The 24,624-nt window shown below is 41.2% G+C and overlaps 1 protein-coding gene across 1 annotated transcript in view; it reads left to right on the top strand.

The window, feature by feature from the left end:
* The window catches only part of RTF1 (RTF1 homolog, Paf1/RNA polymerase II complex component), a 48,356-nt gene extending 24,352 nt beyond the window's left edge, over positions 1-24,004 (top strand). The window contains exons 4-18 of the mRNA XM_024732564.1: positions 930-1,134; positions 7,786-7,900; positions 8,582-8,693; positions 14,336-14,471; positions 14,964-15,141; positions 16,651-16,733; positions 17,874-17,961; positions 18,069-18,176; positions 18,764-18,841; positions 19,370-19,491; positions 19,647-19,704; positions 20,147-20,224; positions 20,698-20,793; positions 21,526-21,637; positions 21,882-24,004. Of these exons, the coding sequence (XP_024588332.1) occupies positions 930-1,134; positions 7,786-7,900; positions 8,582-8,693; positions 14,336-14,471; positions 14,964-15,141; positions 16,651-16,733; positions 17,874-17,961; positions 18,069-18,176; positions 18,764-18,841; positions 19,370-19,491; positions 19,647-19,704; positions 20,147-20,224; positions 20,698-20,793; positions 21,526-21,637; positions 21,882-21,988 (1,676 nt within the window). The 3' untranslated portion in view covers positions 21,989-24,004. The remainder of the gene's footprint in view (positions 1-929; positions 1,135-7,785; positions 7,901-8,581; positions 8,694-14,335; positions 14,472-14,963; positions 15,142-16,650; positions 16,734-17,873; positions 17,962-18,068; positions 18,177-18,763; positions 18,842-19,369; positions 19,492-19,646; positions 19,705-20,146; positions 20,225-20,697; positions 20,794-21,525; positions 21,638-21,881) is intronic.
* Positions 24,005-24,624: the final 620 nt, after the last annotated feature.

Below are 24,624 nucleotides of genomic sequence, written 5' to 3'. Positions count from 1 at the left end.
GTTCCAGGACTAAAATGGTAAACTTTATATTTGTTTTGAGTAATAATGTGTATATACAAAGTGGCTTGTACAGAATTGGCCTAACCTGCTTTTGCTAGTTTAACATAATACTCAGTTACAATATGTAATGCTTTTTTCCATCACCCTTTGTCCTACCAAGATCCAGTATCATTAGGAATTCACTAACCCATTTAATGACTTATTAAAACATTGATTTTTTTAAATGCCAACTAATAAATGTAGAAGAAAGTATAGTTAGACAATCACCATTTTCAACCATCATAGTAATAATTGAAGTGTTATCAACGAGTGTTAAAACCACTGGATGATAGTTTGTTGAGGAACAAGATGTTTACACAGTCTCAAAGCATCTCCGTATACTTATTATGAAAATTGAATATGGACTGTATGTCAGATAATGCTATTTCTTAAATGTTAAATTTCCTGAGTTTGATCATTGTATACTTGGTTATATAAGAGACTCCTTTTTACAAGAAGTATTTAGGGGTGAAAGGTCACAATCTCTGCAGCTTACTCTCAGTTCAGCAAAATAAATGATAAAAATGTATAAATTGTTTTATGTATGTAGACAGAAAGTGAATTGGCGATGTTAACAATGGGTGAACCTAAGTAACAGATGTACGGGAGTTGAATTATTCTTGCAACTTTTTTCTGTAGGTCTGTAATTTTTTCAAAATACAAAAGTCAAATTAAAAAGATCATGTTGGTTTCTTAATCCAGCCTAAGTTTCTGTAACATGTGTTTGCATTTGCCAAAGGCAGACCAAAGCTTTTCCCAAGGGAGGTGAGATGACCATGTTCCACTTCACCTAGAAGAGCCAAGGGGTAATGATTATCAACACTGTGGGGCCACCTGTGGCTCTGTCTTCTGCAGCATCACCTAATCTTGTGTTTGGTCCTTTGTTGCAGGTGAAGTGTCAGATTCTGACAGCAACAGCTCCTCCTCCAGTTCAGATTCAGACTCTTCCTCAGAAGATGAGGAATTCCATGATGGCTATGGAGAAGACCTCATGGGAGATGAGGAAGACAGGGCCCGTCTGGAACAGATGACAGAAAAGGAGAGAGAGCAAGAACTGTTCAACCGCATAGAGAAGAGGGAGGTGTTAAAAAAAAGGTAAAGTGGTAGTCTTAATGATAAAATAAAATAATAAAGTAATTTCCCAAAGTTCACATTTGGAGCCCTGTCTTCACAGGATTCAAGACTTGAAATTTCTTCTCATTATTTATGAGTTAGGAATCTGACTATCCTCCCAGCATGCTTTTTGTATTTTTTTTTAAGCTCAAATGTTAAATTGCATTTTGATATACAAAGCTGCTTCAGTATTTTGGATTACTTTTGCCATATTTAAATGGCGGAAGTTTTTCCTTATCTCCTAACAGAATTTCAAGGTGAAATAAACTTGACTTTGTCTCAGGAGATAAAATAGTCCTCACAATTTGGATCCTTCCCTACCTACCTAATATTGCAAAATAAACAGAAGCATTTTCCTTGGCAGCAGTTAGTCCCATTTCGTCTGGGAGCCTGTCTGTCCCTTCTGGAGACCATATTAAGTCTGGTGAGTTATTCTAGACAAGAATGTTTGGCTTTCAGTCAGCAGCAAGTAATAGACATTTGTTTTGAGTGTGAATGCTTCCACGGTTACCTGTATTGGAACAAACAGGACTTAAGAAACTACCACAGTTGCCACATGGTTAAGAATGACTTCTGAAATTTGTATTTCTGAATTGGGGAGAGCATAACAAGAGGTTCTCATATAAGGCCAATAGGGCCCTATGATAAAATCACAAAGTAGCTCAAGAGTAGTGGGTGGCTGATCTCAAACTTGGGTTTTTTATTTTTCACCTTATATGACTGAAGCAGTTGACTGACTGATTCTGTGACTTTTTTAGTGATTGGAAGAATGTTTACAATGACGATAATTAAGACAGAAGTTCAGAGCCATTCACAGAAAATGGAGGTTTTTGTAGCTCATTTGTTTAGCTGCAAGGCAGTACAATATGGTAACTCAGAAACTTTCTCCATGTTTTTAATGTAAACACCATTAGCATCCTGTTTTATAGCCAGCAACACCAGTAGTGAGGTATCATTTTTGGTTGTTAGATTCTTCACCTATTCTAGAGCTTCCTCTTTTTTTATTAAAAAAAAATTTTTTTTTTAAAGGTAAGTGCAGGCAGCATAAAGGTAGCTTGGTTGTGCAAAGAGCACTGACATTTCCATCAGAAAGTCTAGGCTCAGGACTTCCCTGGTGGTCCAGCGGTTAAGGATCTGCCTTCCAATGCAGGGGATGTGGATTCCATCCCTGGTCAGGGAACTAAGATCCCATGTGCCGCAGGGCAACTAAGTCTGTGTGCTCTAGAGCCTGCACGCTGCAGCTAGAGAGCCCGCTGCCACAGCTACTGAGCCCGTGTGCTCTGGAGCCCGTGCGCCACAAGGAAACATCCCACATGCCACAACGAAGATCCCGTGTGCTGCAACTAAGACCCAATGCAGCCAAATAAATAAATATTTTTTTAAAAAAAGAAGAAGAAGAAAGAAAATCCAGGCTCAAGTCAAACTCACTGTCCAGGTTATCTGAATTAGTCACTTACCCTCCTCATTCCTCAGCTTTCTCGTTGGGGATTGTTGTAAGTCTTCAGTGAGATAATACATATAAGAACATAATGTAAATATAAGCTGTTAACTTTTTTAAAATTGAAGTATAGTTGATGTACAATATTATATAAGTTACAGATGCATAATTTAGTGATTCACAGTTTTTAAAGGTTATACTCCACTTATAGTTATTATAAAATATTGGCTATATTCCCTGTGTCGTACAATATATCCTTTAGCTTATTTTATACATAATAGTTTGTACCTCCTAATCCCCTACCCCTATATTACCTCTCCCTGCTTCCTTCTCCCCACTGGTAAGCACTCGTTTGTTCTCTATATCTATGAATCTGTTTCTTTTTTATTATATTCACTAGTTTGTTGTATTTTTTAGATTTCACATATACTTGATAGCATACAGTGTTTGTCTTTCTGTGTCTGACTTATTTCACGTAGCATAGTCTCCTCTGAGTTCATCCATGTTGTTGTAAATGGCAAAGTTTCATTCTTTTTTATGACTGAGTAGTATTCTATTGTATGTATATACACCACATCTTCTTTATCCATTCATTCCATATTTTGGCAATTGCAAATAATACTGCTATGAACATGGTAGTGTATGTGTCTTTTGGAATTAGCATTTTTGTTTTTCAGGTGTATACCCAGGAGTGGAATTACTGGGTCATATGGTAGTTCTATTTTTAGGTTTTTCTTTTTTTTTTAATATTTTAAAAAATATTTATTTATTATTATTATTACCTTTTGGTTTCTTTTTTTTAACATCTTTATTGGAGTATAATTGCTTTACAATGGTGTGTTAGTTTCTGCTTTTCTGGTATGAGATGATATCTCATTGTAGTTTTGATTTGCATTTCTCTAATGATTAATGATGTTGAGCATCCTTTCATGTGTCTGTTGGCAATCTGTATATCTTCTTTGGAGAAATGTCTATTTAGGTCTTCTGCCCATTTTTGGATTGGGTTGTTTGTTTTTTTGATATTGAGCTGCATGAGCTGGTTGTAAATTTTGGAGATTAATCCTTTGTCAGTTGCTTCATTTGCAAATATTTATTTATTATTTATTTATTTAGGCTGCACCGGGCCTTAGTTGCGGCACACGGGGTTTAGTTGTGGCATGCATGTGGGATCTAGTTCCCTGACCAGGAATTGAACCCAGGCCCCCTGCATTGGGAGCTCAGAGTCGTACCCACTGGACCACCAGGGAAGTCCCTATTCTTAGTTTTTTTAATTATTATTAATTTTATTTTATTTATTTTTGGCTGCATCGGGTCTTAGTTGAGGCACGTGGGATCTTCGTTGAGGCACGCTGGGTCTTTCATCATGGCGCGCGGACTCCTCTCTAGTTTTGGCGTGCAGGCTCCAGGGTGCGTGGGCGCTGTAGTTTGCGGCACACGGGGTCTAGTTGAGGCGTGTGGGCTCAGTAGTTGTGGCATGCAGGCTTAGTTGCCCCACAGCATGTAGGATCTTAGTTCCCTGACCAGGAATCGAACCTGCGTCCCCTGCATTGTAAGGCGGATTCTTTACCACTGGACCACCAAGGAAGTATCTATTTTTAGAGAAACCTCTGTACTCTTTTCCACAGTGGCTGCGCCAGTTAACTTTCTCCACATCCTCACCAACATTTGTTATTTGTGTTCTTTTTGATGATGGCCGTTCTGACAGGTGTGAGGTAATATCTCATTGGGGTTTTGACTTGCATTTCCCTGATGATTAGCAATGTTGAGATCTTTTCATGCACCTGTGGGCCATCTGCATTTCCTCTTTGGAAAAATGTCTCTTCAGGTCTTCTGCCCATTTTTTAATCAGGTTGTTTGTTTTTTTGATGTTGGGTTGTATGAGCTGTTTATATATATATTTTTTTGATATTAACTGTGTATTAGTCATATCATTTGCAAATATTTTCTCCCATTCAGTAGGTTGTCTTTTTGTTTTGTTGATGGTTTCCTTTGCTATGCAAAAGCTTTTAAGTTTAATTAGGTCCCATTTGTTTATTTTTACTTTTATTTCCTTTGCTTTAGGAGACATCCAAAAAAATATTGCTGCGATTTATGTCAAAGAGTGTTCTGCCTGTGTTTTCCTCTAAGAGTTTTATGGTTTCTGGTCTTACATTTAGGTCTTTAATCCATTTTGAGTTTATTTTTGGATATGGTGTTAGAAAATGTTCTAATTTCATTCTTTTACATGTAGCTGTCCAGTTTTCTCAGCACCTCAGGTATTAACTTTTAAAAATAACTTTATTGAGATGTAGTTTACACACCATAGAATCTACCCATTGAAAGTGGTTGAAAGTGGTTCGGTGGTTTTTTATACATTCATAAAGTTGTGTAGCCATCACCACAATTAATTTCAGAACATTATCATCACCCCAGAAAAAAACCCTGTACTTATTGGTACTCAGTTCCCTCTATTGCTCCTAGCCTTAGGAAGCCACTAACTTACTTTCTGTCTCTATAGATTTGCCTATTTCTGGGCATTTTATATAAATGGAATCATAAATATGTAGTCTTTTGTGCCTGGCTTCTTTCACTTAACATATATTTGAAGTTCATTCATGTAGCATGTATCAGTACTTCATTCCTTTTTATGGCTGAATAATATTCCATTATGTGTATATACCACATTTTATTTATTAATCTGTTTTGATATCTTTGCTGTTGTGAATAGTGCTACTATGAACATTCATGTACAAATATTTGAGTATCTATTTTCAATTCTTTTGGGTATATACATAGGAGTGGAATTGCTGAGTCATATGGTAATTTTATGTTTAACTTTTTGAGAAACCACCAAACTGTTTTCCATAACAGCTGTACCATTTTACATTCCCACCAGCAATATATGAGTTCCAGTTTGTCCACATCCTTGCCAACACTTGTTATTTTTTTCTTTTTTTGATAATAGCTGTCCTGGTAAATGTGAAGTGTCTTATTGTGGTTTTGATTTGCATTTTCCTGTTGACTAATGATGTTTAGAATCTTTTCAAATCCTTGTTGGAGAAATGTCTGTTCAAGTGCTTTGCATATTTGTTAATTGGGTTATTTGTCTTTTTGTTGTTGAGTTATAAGAGTTCTTTATATATTCTGGTTAGTAGACCCTTATCAGATAACATGATTTGCAAATATTTTCTCCCATTCTGTAGGTTGTATTTTTCACTGTCAAGTATTGTTTAATGCACAAAATTTAAAAATTTTTATGCACAATAAATTTTTTCTTTTCTTGCTGCAGCTTTTGATATCTAAGAATCTTACCAAATCCACGTTCATGAGTATTTACCCAGATGTTTTCTTGTAAGAGTTTTGTCGTTGTAGGTCTTATGTTTAGATCATTGATCCATTTTTAAAAATTTTATATTGGAGTACAGTTGATTTACAATGTTGTGTTAGTTTCAAGTGTACGGCAAAGTGATTCAGTTATACATGTACATATATCTATTCTTTTTCAGGTTCTTTTCCCATGCAGGTTGTTACAGAGTATTGAGTAGAGTTCCCTGTACTATACAGTAGGCCTTTGTTGATTATCTGTTTTATGTATAGTAGTGTGTATATGTTAATCCCAACCTCCTAATTTATCCCTCTCCCCCTTGTTGATCCATTTTGAGATCATTTTTTGTATATGGTGTGAAGTAAGAGTCTAACTTTCTTCTTTGGCATGTAGCTATCCAGTTGTCCCAGTACCACTTGTTGAAGAGACTGTTCTTTCCCCAGTCTTGGCACCATTGTTGAAAATCAGTTGTTCGTAGATATATGGATTTATTTGTTGACTGTATTCTGTTCCATTGATCATTATGTTTATGGTTATGCCAGTACCATACTGTTTTGATTACTGTAGCTATATAGTCAATTTTTAACTTGGGAAGTGTTAAGTCCTCCACCTTCGTTCTTCAAAATTGTTTTGGCTATATGGGGCCCTCTGCATTCCCATAGGAATTTTAGTATCAGCTTATCAATTTCTGCAACAGCGAAAGAAGCAGCTGGGACTTTTATAGGAATTGTGTTGAATCTGTTTATCAAATTTGGAAGTATTGCCATCTAATATTAAGTCTTTTAATCCATGAATGTGATATCTTTCTACTTACTTAGGTATTATTTAATTTCTTTCAACAGTCCTTTAGTTTTGGGTGTGAAAGACTAGCACTTGTTTTGTTAAATTTATTACTAAATATTGTATTCTTTTGGATGCTACTGTAAATGGAATTGTTTTCTTTGTTTCGTTTTTGGATTATTCATTGCAAGTATATAGAAATACAGTTAATTTTTGTATATTGACCCTATTAAGAACTAAGTAAAAAATTTCATATTGGGTTTATTTTAGAATGTTATGAAAAGAGTTTAATATTTATTTTATTCCTTCCATAAAGTTCCTTAAATTCACACACAAAAAAATAGTTTTGTTTCATAAAAGCCTGCTTTTTGTTACAGGGAGAGAGCCTAGATTGCATTTGTTTAAGAGAATAGCATATTTATTCACATGTTTGCTGGGGTGGAGCTGAGGGAGGCATTTTTCCTAATGAAGAAAGATGGAGAGTGGTGTTTTTAAAATACAGCCTGTGTCTTGACCACCTTAAAAATGTGACAGTGGGGCTTCCCAGGTGGCACAGTGGTTGAGAGTCCGCCTGCCAATGCAGGGGACACGGGTTTGTGCCCTGGTCCGGGAAGATCCCACATGCCGCGGAGCGACTAGGCCCGTGAGCCATAGCCACTGAGCCTGCGCGTCTGGAGCCTGTGCTCCGCAACGGGAGAGTGGCTCTCTGTGGCTTCATTATGTTTCTAATAGGACACCATTGGAGTTGATCCAAGAATCAACTATTTTCTTCCATTATGTGAAGTTGAGGAAGAGCAGTGCGTTACTAACAGGATACAACAGTATCCTCAGTATTCTCTCATTTTAAGTCTATTCCACCTTAATGCTTTCAAGTACTTCTGGTGTATTTATATTCAATATTTCTAATGTACTTATAAGATACATTGTTCCCCTGCATCGGCAGGCGGACTCCCAACCACTGCGCCACCAGGGAAGCCCTGGAGTTTCTTACAGGAAACCAAAACATTTATTAACTCCTTCCCCGCACTTAATTCCTTTCTCCTACGTAATAGAAATCAGTCTACAAATATTTCATTGCCACTTAAAAACCAAATAAATATATTTTAAACAGATTTGAAATCAGGAAAAAACTGAAAACAGCCAAAAAGAAAGAAAAGAAAGAAAAAAAGAAAAAGCAAGAAGAGGAGCAGGAAAAGAAGAAACTGACACAGATTCAAGAATCTCAGGTAGGAGATTCAATAGTCCTCGTTATTCAAAGAATAAAACCTCTATTTTGAGTGTGTATGTGTGTTTATATAAAAGATGGGTTTATATTAATCAGCCTAGGTCAGTTAGTGCAAGACTATTTATGTACTATCTTCATCTTATAGGTTTCATTAATCTCTGGACATATCATTTCACCATTAGCTGTGCTGTTTAACTCCATGGGAATTCTACTCAAGTCTGCATGTAAAAAGCAGCTCATTGGTGTGTGAGCACTCCTTAAGGGAAAGTTTGTAAACTTCCTGTCCCGGGTAGCTGAATCGGTTATGATGTTTACTCAGGTGTATGTCATCCTGGACTTGGTAATAAATGTAGCTGGGAAAATTAGTCATCTCTGCATTTATCACAAAAAGCTTTGTTGACAGTATTAACATATACTAGCTGTGATCTAGGGAGTCCTTCCGGAAAGTGTTTATCTTATACTTCTTAGGCTTTCTGTTTATTAGGCAGGTAAGACAAGGACTGACTTTACTGCTCTATCCTCTTTGTCCACAAGAGGATGCTCTCTCCTCTTAAGCAAATTTCAATTTCTGCAACCAATATATATAGATTCACATTGGAGAACTGAATGATTTTTAGGTATAGAGAATGTTATCATCAGCTGTTGGTAAAAAGAGCCATCCTACATATTTTTCCCTTCCCAGGTAACATCCCATAACAAGGAACGACGTTCCAAACGGGATGAGAAACTAGATAAGAAATCTCAAGCCATGGAGGAGCTAAAAGCAGAGCGAGAAAAACGGAAGAACAGAACAGGTAGGTGGGGAAAATGTGATGGCTACTTTGTGTCTTTGATCATATGATTTAACTTCCTGATGCCAATTTTAATTTTTCCCCCTTTTTAGCTCTCTAGTATAGACAGTTCCAAACACATACAGAGAATAGTGTAATGAAACTCCATGAACCCCTCCTCCAACTTCAGCAGTCAACTCATAGCTAATCTTATTAAATCTACACTGCCCTCTTCCTTTGGGTTATTTTGAAGTAAATCCCAGCATCATCATATTTCAACCATAAATATTTCAATATGTGTCTCTAAAAGATAAGGACTATTTTAAATGTAACTACAGTACTATTACTATACCTAAAAAATAGTAACAAATATTTTCTCCCAGTCTGTAGGTTGTCTTTTCATTTTATTTATGGTTTCCTTGGCTGTGCAAAAGCTTATAAGTCTGATTAGGTCCCATGTGTTTATTTTTGCTTTTATTTCTTCCCTTTTAAAAAATTATTTATTTATTTTTGGCTGCATCAGGTCTTAGTTGTGGCACGCAGGATCTTTCATTGTGGCGTGTGGGCTTCTCTCTGGTTGTGGCGCATGGGCTCTGTAGTTGCAACACACAGGCTCTCTAGCTGTGGCATGTAGGCTCAGTAGTTGCAGCATGCGGACTTAGTTGCCTGGTGGCATGTGGGATCTTAGTTCCCTGACCAGGGATCAAACCCACATACCCTGCACTGGAAGGTGGATTTTTAACCACTGGACCACCAGGGAAGTCCCTGCTTTTATTTCTATTGCCTTGGGATACTGACCTAAGAAAACATTGGTACGATTTATGTCAGAGAATGTTTTGCCTATGTTCTCTTCTAGGAGTTTTATGGTGTCATGTCTTATATTTAAGTCTTTAAGCCACAAAATAGTGATATTCTAATGTATCGTTCTTTCTTCATTTATTATCTGGTATGCTTCTAGAAAGAGAAACTTCTCATCAGCTATTCAGTTACCACCAGGGACATTTTGTATAGGAAAGGCAGAGTAAATTCTTGCCTTTTTTTCCCCCTTTTATTTACTAGTTTTCAAAAGAATGAGATAGTTCCTTGGCAAACTCCAAAGATAACCAGTGAAATTTGTTTATTTTGAATATCCCTGTGAACTCATGGATTTTAACATACTTTATGGGTTTTTTTTTTTGTTTGTTTGTTGGTACGCGGGCCTCTCACTGTTGTGGCCTCTCCCACTGCGGAGCACAGGCTCTGGATGCGCAGGCTCAGCGGCCATGGCTCACGGGCCTAGCCGCTCCGTGGCATGTGGGATCTTCCCAGACCGGGGCACGAACCCGTGTCCCCTGCATCGGCAGGCGGACTCTCAACCACTGCGCCACCAGGGAAGCCCATGGGTTTTTTTAATATAAATTTATTTATTTTTATATTTTTATTTTTGGCTGCATTGGGTCTTCTTTGCTGCATGCGGGCTTTCTCTAGTTGTGAGCAGGAGCTACTCTTCGTTGCAGTGCACGGGCTTCTCATTGCGGTGGCTTCTCCTGTTGCGGAGCATGGGCTCAGTAGTTGTGGCTTGCAGGCTCAGGAGTTGTGGTGCACGGGGTTAGTTGCTCCTCAGCATGTGGGATCTTCCCAGGCCAGGGCTTGAACCCGTGTCTCCTGCATTGGCAGGCGGATTCTTAACCATTGCGCCATCAGGGAAGACCCCATACTTTATGTTTTTACTCCATTGCAATTATTATTATTATTGTTGTTGAGACTCAAATTGTCTTATCTTCAAGCAGTTGTAGCCTGTGTCCTTTTTTTTTTTTTTGTAGCCTGAGTCCTTTTGATGTGAAACCCCAGTAGTCTTTAATAGCTTTCTTGCTTTCTGGATTTGGAATCAGACATTTCTCTAAGGAGCCCTGGGTTTTTTTTGGTTTTGGGTGGGGTTTTTTTTCTCATGAGAAATTGTATTTAGACACCATAGTCTAGACGCAGGAGTGCGACTGGGTTGGTTATTATTTCTAAGTCTTTTCAGTGTCCACAGCTAGGATTTTTTTTTTTTTTAAGAATTTATTTTGAGCCTCATACTGGTATGTCCATTTCAAAACCAGGATACCAAGTTTTTTTGTTTTGATTTATAGCAACTTTCTTAAGGTATAATTAAGGTACCATACTGTTTACTCACTTAAAGTATACAAGGCAATGGCTTGTAGTATATTCACAGCTGTGTGGTAAAACTCAATGTGTTTTAAGATGTTTCATTACCCCAGAAAGAAACCCTATATCCCTTAACTGTCACCCCCCTCTACGGACCTGTTATCTCCCAGCCCTAGGCAACCACTGGTCTACTTTCTGTCACTATAGACTTGCCTATTCCGGGCATTTCATATAAATGGACTCATACAATATATGATCTCTTGTGTCTGGCTTCTTTCACGTAGCATGCTTTCTAGGTTCATCCATGTTGTAGCACGTAACAATACTTCTTTTATGTCTGAATAATATTCCATTGTATGGATATACACATTTTATTTATCTGTTCACCTTTTGAGGGACACTGGGTTGTTTCCACTTTTTGACTATTATGAATAATGCTGCTCTGAGCATTTATAGTGGAATTGTTAAAGCATATGGTAACTCTGTGTTTGACTTTTTTTTTTTTTTGCGTACGCGGGCCTCTCACTGTCGTGGCCTCTCCCGTTGCGGAGCACAGGCTCCGGACGCGCAGGCTCAGCGGCCATGGCTCACAAGCCTAGCCGCTCCACGGCATGTGGGATCTTCCAGGACCGGGGCACGAACCTGTGTCCCCTGCATCGGCAGGCGGACTCTCAACCACTGCGCCACCAGGGAAGCCCTGTGTTTGACCTTTTGAGAAACTACCAGGCTGTTTTCCAAGAGGCTTAACCATTTTGCATTCCCAGCAGCAACTTATGAGGGTTCCACTCTTTCCACATCCTCACTAACACTTGTCATTGTCTTTATGATTATAACCATTTCAGTGAGCATGAAGTGATATCTTGTTGTGGTTTTGATTTGCGTTTTCCTAATGACTGGTGATGTTGAGTATCTTTTTGTATGCTTATTGGCCATTTGGATATCTTCTTTGATGAAATGTCTAGTCAAGTCCTTTGCCCATATTTTAATCAAGTTCTTTGGTTCTTGTTGAGTTGTAAGACTTTTAAAATTATTTTGAATATTAATTCTTTATCAGAGACACGATTTACAGATATTTTCTCCCATTCTCCCATAGGTTGTCCGTTCACTCTTTAATAGTGTCGTTTGATGCAGAAGTTAATTTTGGTGAAGTACTGTTTTCCTTCACTTTTTTTTCTTTTGTTGCCTGTACTTTCGGTGTCACATCCAATAAATCATTGCTAAATCCAGTGTCATAAAGCTTTCCCCTGTTTCCTTTGAAGAGTTTGATAGTTTTAGCTCTTACATTTAGGTCTTTGATCCAGGGACTTCCCTGGTGGTTCAGTAGTTAAGACACGCTGCCAGTGTTGGGAACCCGGATTTGATCCCTGGTCAGGGAACTAGATCCCGTATGCTGCAACGAAGATCCTGCACGTGGCAACGAAGATCCCATGTGCCACAACTAAGACCCGGAGCAACCAAAAGAAAAGAAAAAAAATGACCTTTGATCCATTTGAATTAATTTTTGTATACGGTGTAAGGTTAGAGTCCAGTTTTTTTTTTTTTTGGCATGTGGAATATCCAGTTTTCCCAGCACAAGTTTGTTTTCGGTTTTTTTGTTTTGTTTTGTTTTTTAATATTTATTTATTTATTTGGCTGCATTGGGTCTTAGTTGCGGCACACAGGATCTTCGTTGCCATGTGCAGTATCTTCGTTGCAGCATGAGAGATCTTTAGTTGCAGCATGCAGGCTTCTTAGTTGAGGCATGTGGGGTATAGTTCCCTGACCAGGAATCAAACCCAGGGCCCCTCCATTGGGAGCACGGAGTCATAGCACTGGACCACCAGGGAAGTACCACAGCACAAGTTTGTTTTTTGTTTTTCTTTTGTTTTTTATAAATTTATTTATTTTTGGCTGCACTGGGTCTTTGTTGCTGTGTGCGGGCTTTCTCTAGTTGTGGCAAGCGGGGGCTACTCTTCATTGCAGTGCGTGGACTTCTCATCGCGGTGGCTTCTCTTGTTGCGGAGCACGGGCTCTAGGTGCGTGGGCTTTAGTAGTTGTGGCACGCAGGCTCAGTAGTTGTGGCGCACAGGCTTAATTGCTCCATGGTATGTGGGATCTTCCCGGACCAGGGATTGAACCCATGTCCCCTGCATTGGCAGGCAGATTCTTAACCACTGCACCACAAGGGAAATCCCCCCACCCCGGCACAAGTTTTTGAAATGACTGTCATTTCCCTATTGAATGGTCTTGACACCCTTGTTGGGAATCATCTGACCATATATGCAAGGGTTTATTTCTGGGCTCTCTATTTCATTGGTCTGTATGTCTGTCTTTTGAATGACTATGTTTTAAAGTCACTTGTTGGGAGTTCCCTGGTTGTCTAGTGGTTAGGATTCAGCGCTTTAACTGCCGTGGCCTGGGTTCAATCCCTGACCAGGGGAATGAGATCTTACAAGCCCCACAGTCAAAAAAAAAACCAACACAAAACACTTGTTATAGTTGTTTTTTGTGTGGTTGTGCCATCAAATGAGTACTTTGTTTTATTTTGCTTGTGATCTGTAGAGATGACTTTTTGTTCTGTTCTATGATTATACACGATGCAAGGTTCCAAAGTCAAATCTACTAAGCAAGGTATATTCAGAGAAATTTAGCATCTATAGCCTTCTCTTTCACCCCTTGCCTCCCTCCCATAGTAGATGACCACTTAAAAAAATTTTTTTTATATCCCCCCTTTTTATTTTTTAAACAAAAGGACACAGATTCACCCTCCATCTTAGATTAATGTTCGTGCATTATACACACTTCTCTCTGCCTTGCTTCTCTCACTGAACCATATATTCTAAAGATAACTCCTTAGTTTTTATGTTGAGCAATGGTTAGTAGATTACCTGTTTTTGTAAATAATTTTACTGGAATACAGTGATGCCCATTTTTTCATAATTGTGACTACTTTCTGTCTACAGTAGCAAAGTTGAGTAGTTGATACAGTGACCGTATAATGCCTATCCTAAAAATATTTATGTGTTCATTTAAAACATTTTCTGACTCAGGATGCAGTGTAAGGCTCGGCTCTTTCCTTTTTTTACAGCTGCAGCGTAGTTCATTGGGTGGATGTGCTAGAGGTGATTCAGCCACTCCCCTTTGTGGACATTTGGGTTGTTTTCAGTCTCCTGCTATTACAAATAGTACTGTAAACTCAAAGTAAGTTTTTCCTGAAAGACTCTCTGAAGACATCTTAAGTTTATCCCCAATTTTCCTGCCAATCTTCAAGTGCCTTGAGAGATATAAAAGACAGCTGTCAGTAGAGTTGGTGACCCTTTTTGCCCACTTAGTGACAGTCTTCCAGCCCTTTTTTTTTTTTGTCTACCGCGGCTTTACATTCGTGTGTGACTTAAACTTTCTGGTTAACGTACTTGTTAACACAAGTAATCACAAACCAGGCCAGAGAGGATGGAGCTGTCTATTGGGTCCTTTTCCATGTTCCAGTTCTTTTTCAGGGATGAAAGATGTTTCAGCTTCTTATTGAGAGAATCTAGGTAAACATTTCCTCTTTTTTTAAGCTGAGCTCCTCGCCAAGAAACAGCCATTAAAAACCAGTGAGGTGTACTCTGACGATGAGGAGGAGGAGGAAGATGACAAGTCCAGTGAAAAGTCAGACCGCTCATCCCGAACATCGTCATCTGATGAAGAAGAGGAGTAAGCTGTGTACATTTTGGTCTAGTAGTCAGGATAGGTGGTTCTTTGGGGAAAGGCTTAGTGTAGTTTCCACATTTCCCCTGTTCGGGTGACGAACTTTGGTTTGGTTCCGTACCCTGAATTGCCGAGCTGGGTTCCCCAGCACACCAGCCCAAACAGATACTTCTGCTGTTGGCTCTTAGCCTGTACCCTGGCACATTTTATCATGGCCAGGCGGGTAGGAGCTGCCTTCATGTCACCCTCAGATTGGCCAGGAGCTTCCATTAGTTTTCCTAGTCTGATAGGTTATCTGGGATGGCAGCCTCATTTGAGACAGTTCACACTACTGGTTAGGAATAGGATTCTAGTCCCACTTTCCTGTTGCTTCATTTATTTCTCCTACCGTATGAAATCACACATACTTCGGTTAAGTTTTAAGAAGTTGGTATTATTTATTTACCTTGATCTGTTTTTATGATGCACATTTTTCCCAGTGTCCTTTGTTCCTCACAGGAAAGAAGAGATCCCTCCAAAATCACAACCGGTCTCCTTACCAGAGGAACTGAATCGGGTTCGATTATCACGGCATAAGCTGGAACGTTGGTGTCACATGCCCTTCTTTGCTAAAACTGTCACAGGATGTTTTGTACGGATTGGCATTGGAAACCACAACAGCAAACCAGTTTACCGGGTTAGTATTTCTTTCCTTGGACAATTGTCCATGTTTTATGTTTTAAATATAATGATTCTTAGCTAGGAGTAGGAACTACTGAACAAATCTGTCACTTTTCCCATTTGATGGGAAAATAGACTCCAATTGAGATGCCCTTAGAGCAGTGACAGTCTGAGCCAACCAGAGATCTATTGTGACCTGCTGCCAGGAGGAGTACTTGGAGCCCAAGGGTTTAGATTTAGAACAGTTTTCTCTATCCTCTTTTCATGTAGATGTGAGAAGGCAGACACTTAACGAAGTATTTTTCAAGAGTTATGTAATCTGGAAGATTTGTTCATTTGAAAAATAAATAAATGAAAATTTTCCATGTTACATACTAAGTGACTTCTGGGACAGGGAGTTATATTGAGGTTTGAAAAATGATGAACAGGGACTTCCCTGGTGGCACAGTGGTTAAGAATCTGCCTGCCAGCATGGGGGACGCGGGTTCGAGCCCTGGTCCGGGAAGATTCCGTATGCCATGGAGCAACTAAGCCCGTGTGCCGCAACTACTGAGCTTGCACTCTAGAGCCTGCGAGCCACAACTACTGAGCCCGTGCGCCTAGAGCCTGGGCTCCACTACAAGAGAAGCCACCGCAGTGAGAAGCCTGCACACCACAACGAAGAGTAGCCCCTGCTCTCCGCAACTAGAGAAAAGCCCATGCGCAGCAACGAGGACCCAATGCAGCCAAAAATTAATTATTTTTTTTTAAAAAAAGAATCTGCCTGCCAATGGAGGGGACACGGGTTTGAGCCCTAGTCCAGGAAGATCCCACATGCTGTGGAGCAACTAAGCCTGTGCACCACCACAACTACTGAAGCCTGTGCTCCACACAAAGAGAAGCCATCGCACTGAGAAGCCCTCGCACCTCAACGAAGAGTAGACCCCGCTTGCTGCAACTAGGAAAAGACCACACGCAGCAACAAAGACCTGATGCAGCCAAAAATAAATTAATTTTTTTAAAAAACCCTCCAACCTAATAGAGATTATCTTGTGAGTTCCAGCTCTGCTTCTGTGGTCTAGATGACTAGAACATAGCTGTTTGATTTTTTTTCTTTTTGTTTTTGTTTGTTTTGTTCTGGGTTGTTTGGTTTTAACGTGTTTTGCCTCCTTCTGTGAGGACCAGGGGCCATGTCATGTCCCAGAAACTTTGGCAACAGAAACAGACCTCATGGTCTTCACACTTGATTGATAAAACTGACCTCTGAAATCCAGGTGCACCCCTTAGTAAGGTAGAATTAAGTTGGAGGGGAAGCTTCCAACGCCCCACCAGGCTAACTGCCTCCTCGCCTGGCGCTTGCTTAACTCTGGGCACAAGTGCCTGACCGTCTGAGTTCTAAGCCCGAGAAAGGTGCCCAGAACACCTGGCAGCTGTGGGCTTCTCTCAGTGTGGGGTCACTCATCTGCACTCATGCAGATGGAGCCAGAGGGTGGGGTGGAGAGCTCTGAAAGAGTCTGTTGTGATTGGTGTCTCTGTCCTCACTTAGGTGGCTGAAATCACGGGTGTAGTGGAAACCGCCAAAGTTTACCAGCTTGGTGGCACCAGAACAAACAAAGGGCTACAGCTACGGTAGGAGAGGTGCTTCTGTGGCAGCTTCTGCTCCCGTGCAAACAGGCACTGCCTGTTGCGGCTGTTATTCACTCCCAGTGTGATGTTTCTTGTTACAGTAATACTGTTTGTGTTATCCCCGCAGGGGACTTGGAGGGAAACTTGTATTCTGCCTTTGCCTATAGGGAAAGTAGGATATATCTCTCTCATAGGGGAAGTCAGGGATATGGAGCAGTGGGACACATAGAAGGAAAATGTCAGATTGCGAGACCCCCTCCTCCCAGAATCCTGCAGGCATTCCTCGGTGAGCATGGTCAGGAGGCTTGCTTCTGGTCCTGGCTCCATCACAAACTAACTTGATCTTTTTCACAAGCCAGGTTACCTTTTTGGACTTGGTTTCTGCTTCAATAACATGATATTGACTGACTGCTGGCTACATGCCACAGTTCTAGGCATCAGGATAGAAGCGAGAACAAAATACACACACAAATCCCTATCCTCTTGGAGCCTGAAAATTCTAAAGGCCCTATAAGGGAAGGAACAGAAGTAGCTTGCCAGGTGACTGCAAATAGTGGGTCATAGACAAGGCTCTGCCATGGCCTTACTTGGCCTCTCTGGTCTCTCTGTTCCCTTCTCCCATTCCCATCATTTCTCCTGGACTGTTTGAAAAGAGCCAGTTGCTGTGGGCAGCAGCCATGACGTGCTGAAAGTGACTGTCTCTGGGAGGATGACACTGACTCACGTGGCCAGCACAGGAGTCAGTAGAACGGCAGTGTTCTTTCTAGGGATAGAGCTTCCTTGTCATTCAGATATCTGTAATATTTCATATTCTTGATGCCAGTTGACCGTGATGGATTTTATTGTAAATGGACTTTTGAAGCACTGGCCAAATCCACTTGTTTCCGGGGCTCACTTTGATTTTTAGTCCCTGCTGTCCATTAGAACAACCTGGGAGGGGCTTTTTGTGTGTACAATTTCAGTGCCTGGTTCCTACTTCCAGAGATTCTGATTCAGTTGATCTAGAGTGGTGCTTTGGCACTAGAAGTTTTGTAAATATTCCTAGATGATTCTAAAGGGTAGCTAGGATGGAAGCTAGGTGGGGTTGCTCTTCTGGCGCTGCAGTCAACATACACATTCCTGAAGCTGCTCTTTTTTGTGTAGGCACGGCAGTGACCAGCGAGTGTTCCGCCTAGAGTTTGTCTCAAACCAGGAGTTTACTGAAAGCGAATTCATGAAGTGGAAAGAAGCGGTAAGTGGACAGACAGCACCTCCCTAGCAGTTGTTGATGAAAACACTGAGAGAGCCTCTTTCCAAAACCCTTTATCATAAATAACCTTTTATCATGTTTTGGTCCAGATGTTCTCTGCTGGCATGCAGTTGCCCACTCTAGATGAAATCAATAAGAAGGAATTATCTATTAAAGAAGCTCTTAATTATAAATTCAATGACCAGGACATTGAAGAGGTAAGAAACCTGGTACCCCAGAGTCCGGAGGCTCATCAAGAACCAGTGTTAGAGAAGATCATGCCTTTCTTTTCTTTCCTGTATCTTGACTTGTATTTTTGGCTCTGCTACTGTTGCATGAGAAAGAGGGAATACTATTATCGCTACCTTATTATTTATAGTTCATCAAGATTTTCTCCATACATTCTCACTTGAAGTCATAGACTAAGGAAGTGTATTCAGGGTTCAGGAATCTGTATTCTTCTTCTAGGCTTGGTCCTTTAAGAGTTTTCTTTTTCCAAAACATTTTGGTAAAATTCCTTGATCTCTGTTCGCTGGGACAGTGGCTAGCCTGACAGTACAAGGTCCTTGGGCTGCTGCTGTTTAGTGGTGCATGTTTCTTCCCACTATCCCAGAAGAATCTCCGTGACCCTGGAAGCAGCACAGCATCCCTTGGAATGAACTCGCTCTCTCTGCGGGGCATGGCATTGCTATAGGAAGAGCAGCCCCTGTTTAACTAGCTGCTTACCTCCAAAATGGGCTCACCTATCTTGCCTACAAAGCTAATTTAGAAATACCTCACTGCTGGTATCTCCTCTCTGGTACAGATTGTAAAAGAGAAAGAAAGATTCAGGAAAGCTCCACCCAACTATGCTATGAAGAAAACGCAGCTCCTAAAGGAAAAGGTGAGGACTTGTGGTTGAGCCTCTCTCCCTGTCCTGTAAGGAGATGTGGAAATCAAACTTGTTCACCGTCTTTCAAGTTAGTAGTGTCAGGATTGGGAGAAAATGCTGGGCTCAAAGGTAAGCAACAGTGCTTTCTTGGCACCTGGGCAGCATCCTTTGGCTGTTTTCCTTTCTATAAGTTGAAACTGATCTTGCTTGTTCCATTTTCCTCACTTTCTAGTCACTTTAGTTTCGTGTGTAATAAGATAGACCCCAGGGTAGTATCAGCACTGGGTCTGAACAGACGAATGATATTGCCAAGCCCAGCTGCGGTGGGTGGTTTTCCGTTCTTCACATCAGGGTGGGGTGAGCCTTGTTAGGCTGAGTTAGCCATGTGGGGCCTGGGTTCTACGGTGTTTGTTTTCAGTACTCTTTCACACCTCCTGTCATTTGTTCATCATGTGAGGTATCTTGCCTGTGCTGGAAGTAATGGGACATTTAATATAGAGCCAGTCATAGCCAGAATCTCACATGTCTCTCTATGTGCAGGCCATGGCTGAGGACCTGGGGGATCAGGACAAGGCCAAACAAATCCAAGACCAGCTGAACGAGCTGGAGGAACGAGCAGAGGCCCTGGACCGCCAGCGGACCAAGAACATATCTGCGATCAGGTGTGTTACAGATCCTTGGTCCACAATTATCAGGCGAGCCTGTGGCCTTGTACGCACTGTGCTCCAGTGGCTCCACGTATCTCCGGGGTGAGGACTCAGTGGTCCCCTCCCTCCTTTCACAGCCCACTGACTCATGCCTCTTACTCACCCCACAGTTACATCAACCAGCGGAACCGGGAGTGGAACATTGTGGAGTCTGAGAAGGCCCTTGTGGTGAGTAAGACAACTTTATCTGGATCACTGAAAATAATTTTAATTAATAAAACAATATGTAATCTTTTCTGTATCTTGCTTGAGTTTATCTTTCAATTATTGAAGTAACGTGTACACTTAACACACACATAGTTTCTCTGTAGGCACACATACAAGCACATAAGTTATTAATTTATAATAAAAAGCAGCAGACTTCTACCCTGTCTTATCCCTCCCCATCTTTAGATTCTACTCCATGCGTATTCATTTTTATCAGTTTCCAGTCTTTTTCTTTTGGTTGTTGCCCCCATAATCTGCTCTGGTGTTCTTAAAGGGAAAAGGATGATAGACAGCCTTTGACTTTTTTTAGGACCTTTCAGACTGTTATTTATATGTAAGCTTACAATGAATGAGAGGCGGGGGGCAGGAGATACAGTTCTGTAATACATGCTCTCTGTTTCAGGCTGAAAGTCACAACATGAAAAACCAACAGATGGATCCTTTTACCAGGCGACAGTGTAAACCTACCATCGTTTCTAATGTGAGTGCCTAGAGAGGACGTTTTTAGTCAGGACCTAGATTCTGGGACATAAAATGAATTCCATTAGGAGATTAATAAAGAAGTTAAAAATAATATTGTCTTAGTGGGATTTGCTTGCCTCAAACTCTTGGGTCTGGATACTTCCTTTTTTTATCTTACTCTAGGACATACAGGTAGTGAAAACCTGGCATGGATTTGTAGAAACCTATGGACTAACCGCCTATGCCAGGGCAGGTTTACCAGTGCAGCAGAGGTGAGGAATGTGTAGGCTGAAGCGCCTAGCTAGGGCCCGTCTGGGCTGGGCTTCAAAGCTTTTAATTGCCCCTTTTTGCAGCGTGGAGGAAAACCCCACTGATCTGCTGATGGGCCCACTGTGGTGCCTGTGATGTTAGTGGTGGTAGGTGGGAAAGAAGCTGGTGGTAGGACTGTGTGAGTGTTGAACAATCTCTAAAATAACTTGCATTGTCTCTCAGTCCAGAGACCCGGCTGTTCAAGCTGCCATATTGGCCCAGCTGAACGCAAAATACGGTTCTGGAGTGTTACCAGATGCTCCAAAGGAAATGAGCAAGGCAAGTATACTACTGGAGCTCGGCCGCTGGTCCGGACACCAGAGGCACTTCCTGGGTCGGGTTTGATTGTCCCCACCTGGAGGAACATGGCGTCCCACTTGCAGTCCTTTCTCCATCCTCATTATTTACAAATGTAATAAACAACTACTGAATTCTGGTCAGATGACCTAAATTCTAAACCCAACACCACTACTTAATGAAGTCCTTGACTATGGCTTTAGGCAACTGACCTCTAGCCCTCTAATCCACATTTTCTCATATGTAAAGTGGGGGTAATATTATATACCCTGCTTATTTAACTCATAGGACAATTAGAAGGAGTAGTTGACGTGTAAGGATGAGGCAGTTGTAAAAGTGAAAGTTCTTTGAAAACTAAAATATTAAACCAAGAGAAACTGCCCGTTTAGAAGCCATTTTCTGCCTTTTCCTGAGGAGCCCAAACTGTTCCAGGAATTCCTAAAATCTTGGGTCAGAGGTGGCTTGTTGTCTTAAGCCCACCCTTTCTCCCTCACACCACAGACATGAGCCTTCCCTTCCCTCTCCTCTTTTAGGCTCAGAAAAGAAACTTCTTTGTGGCCTCTCCTGTCCTCCCTCTGAGAGAAGGAATCAGAAAAGGGCCTTAGTAGGAAGATCTAATGAACTCGAGCAGGAGCCTTTACCGTTAGTGGTCACTGCTTCTTGAAGTCCACTTGCATTTATACTTTGTAATTACTTTTTCTCTTCACATTGCAGGGTCAGGGAAAGGATAAAGATTTGAATTCTAAGTCAGCCAGTGACCTCTCAGAAGACTTGTTCAAAGTACATGATTTCGACGTGAAGATCGATTTACAAGTTCCCAGCTCAGGTAGGTGAAGGTGCAGATTGGTGATGAGCAAGGACCACTTGGCTCCATGGCTCTCAGCCAGCAAGGAGGCCTGATTTTAGGGAAGAAATGGGGGTGTCTGCTTACCAGTATTCATGGAGACCAGAGTAAGACAGGCTGCAGGTCTGTTTTGAGAGGGAACAGGGACAGTAAGGAAGGCTACCTGAAGGGGTGAAGCACAAGACCAAAGGACCTCAGATGCCGATTTGCCTCTTCTTTCCCATAGAGTCAAAGGCTTTGGCCATCACCTCCAAGGCTCCGCCAGCCAAGGATGGAGCTCCAAGGAGATCTCTGAACTTGGAAGACTACAAAAAACGACGAGGGCTTATTTGAGCGCACCCAGCCTGCTGCTTCTGACCCTGCATGCCCCATCACGGTGCCCCACCTTTCCTCTTTTCCTTTGATTTGCCCTCACTGGGCTGGAGCAGCAGTAGAACTGGGAAGAGACTCTAAACTGCCAGTCATCTGTAATATAAACCATTTGCTGTATAGACTTCCCTTGTCTGCAACATCTCCCACCAACCCCCCAGGCCCCACCCAGTGTGAACCTGGGCTCTCTTGGGCTTTATCCATGTCTTTAGATTTGTGTTTGCCTTTTTTTTTTTTAAAAAAAAAAAACCAGCACAATTCATTGGCCACTCTGCACGCATTCAGTGTTACCGTGGAGCTGGGATTCTTGCTGGAGCCCCTGGCGGTGATAGCAGCAGCACTGGGCAGCCTCCTCTATGGACTGCCTTGGACCCAACCATTGAACATTTGGCACCTGACCCTCTGGAGGGAGTGGGGACTGGGTACCTGCAGTCCTCCTTCTTCTCTCCTCATCTTTCTCTTCTTCCCATCTCTGTGGAAGAAGGATTTTCAAAACCAGTTTAGTTTCCAAAAAGTGTACATTTGTGGGGAGGGTGGGGGGGTCTATTTGAGAGAGAGTGTGTATGTGTGTATGTGTCTGTAAGTGTGTGGATTTTTTTATCATTTTTTAAAAATGCAGTACTCTTTGTATCAGTCTGTCATGGGTCTATAGCTGTTTCAGATTTTTTTCAGCTGTACTTGAGCATCTGAAACTGCAAGAAAGAAACTCATTAAATGTGATTCTTCTTACTAAACAGGCCTGACTGCTGTAGCTGTGTAACTTCCCCTCCCCCACCTCCTCTTCCCCATCACCTCCCCCACCTTGGAGAAATCTCCCCAGTTTGGCCCCTGCCCTGTCGGCAGGTGGGAGGGAAGCCCACAGCCAGGTACCAGGGAGGGCAGTGCAGGTGTCTTGCTCAGACCATGTGTATAGCCCACAGCCTCCTGGCTGAATGTAGTGTGTCTGTTCTCCACCCCATGTACTTGTCTCTTCTTAGTGATTCTGTTTTGCCATTTCAGCAAGAATAATATTTTGTTCTGTTTTTTAAGAGAAAGTATTCAACATGAATGTGGAGAGAACGAACACAAAGATTTAGGTTGCAAATGTTACAAGCATGTGCAGTTCTGTGTGTGTGTATACATATATATATGGTAAGCATATACATTGTTGTGCAGCTAGGGTGAAGCCAGCAAAGAAGTATGTATGTCTTTATGAAATGTTTGCAAAGAGATAAGCTGACTGCTTGATAATCATTCTCAGGTGTAAAGCTCCAAGTGTAAATAAAAGTGGCATTTAACAGATCTTTTCAGAACAAAGTACAGCTGACTATATAAAACAAGAACTAAGATAAAGGAACAGCTGAGAGCTGCTGACTCCCACAAGAGGGAGAGGCATCTCAAAGTCCCTCTTTGTATTTTCACCCTACTTTCTATAAGAAAGTGGGATGATGGGAAATCATGGAGTTGTTTTTAAACATAAAAATGAACTTGGTAACTCTTCTGGGTTTAGTAGAGCCTCAGTGTTGCTTTAACTTAGTTTATACTTTTTTTATTTAAAAAAAAAAAGAAAAAAGCAGCAATCGATGGTTTTTAAAAAGAATTGTGTCTGTAAAATTGATAAATATGACTGTAACACAGCTATGTGGTGGCTGTGACACAGTTTGGTTGGGCAAAGGAGTGGTGATGGACTCATTAAAATCATATATACTTGAATAGTCCATTGACCGAAACTCTTTATAGACTATTGTGTAAATGTGGAATCACAGACTGTTAAACATTGCCTGGACTCCAGCAGAGTCCTGGAAGCTGCTGGGACCTCTTCTATAGTGACAAACTTGGACTTTTTTTTTTCTCTGGTTTTAAAGACATGAAATTATAGAATCCATATAATTTGCTGGAGTCATTCTGATCCACCATGTAGATCTGTATTTAGTATCATTTGGATTTGGAGAAGTGTCGGTTACATTATGGCTGTGTAATAAAATTTTTATTAAAACTACATCACACTGTAGCCATTTTGCCACTACCTCCCCACATGCAGCTAATGAAACTTTCGTTCTGAGACACCAAAACACAGCAGGGAGCAAAGCCAACCAAAGAAGACAGAATGTTAACTTGTCACCTGAGTAGCCTACTTGGTGATTGGAGTCAAGACCGAGGGCTTGTCTGCAGTCTCAGCTGAGGCAGGACCTCTGAACTGAGATCTGGTCCAGGCATTGGCTTTATCCCACCAGCTGGGCTTCTTGGTGGTTCAGGCTTCTTGTGCTGGGGAATCACAGCAGCAGCCTACTGCTCCACCCCGACCCCACCATGTGGTTTCAGTATTGAAGGGTGCGGCACCTAAGGTGGCTTTCTACATTTTTCACTTCCTTCCAAGAAGCAAAAAGGCCAATGTCCATATGCCTGGCTCATGATGTATAGGTCTGTTTGTCTTGCTTCTGACAGGTGCAGGGAAAGTCTACTGCCTGCAACTTCCCTTCAAAAAGAATGCTTTTGTTTTCTGTTTCTGTGAAGTCCTGACCTGTCACTCAAACTGTACAGATACTTGTAAATAAACTTTATGCCCTGTTTTAACAAGGGAATCAGATTTAGTCCAAGGACTGCATCCTGAGTGGCAGCTC

The sequence above is a fragment of the Neophocaena asiaeorientalis genome, unplaced genomic scaffold (assembly GCF_003031525.2).
Source record: "Neophocaena asiaeorientalis asiaeorientalis breed wild unplaced genomic scaffold, Neophocaena_asiaeorientalis_V1.1 scaffold119, whole genome shotgun sequence".
NCBI lineage: Eukaryota > Metazoa > Chordata > Mammalia > Artiodactyla > Phocoenidae > Neophocaena > Neophocaena asiaeorientalis.
The sequence above is the reverse complement of the archived record's forward strand: the minus strand, read 5'-3'. Positions and strand labels throughout refer to the sequence as shown.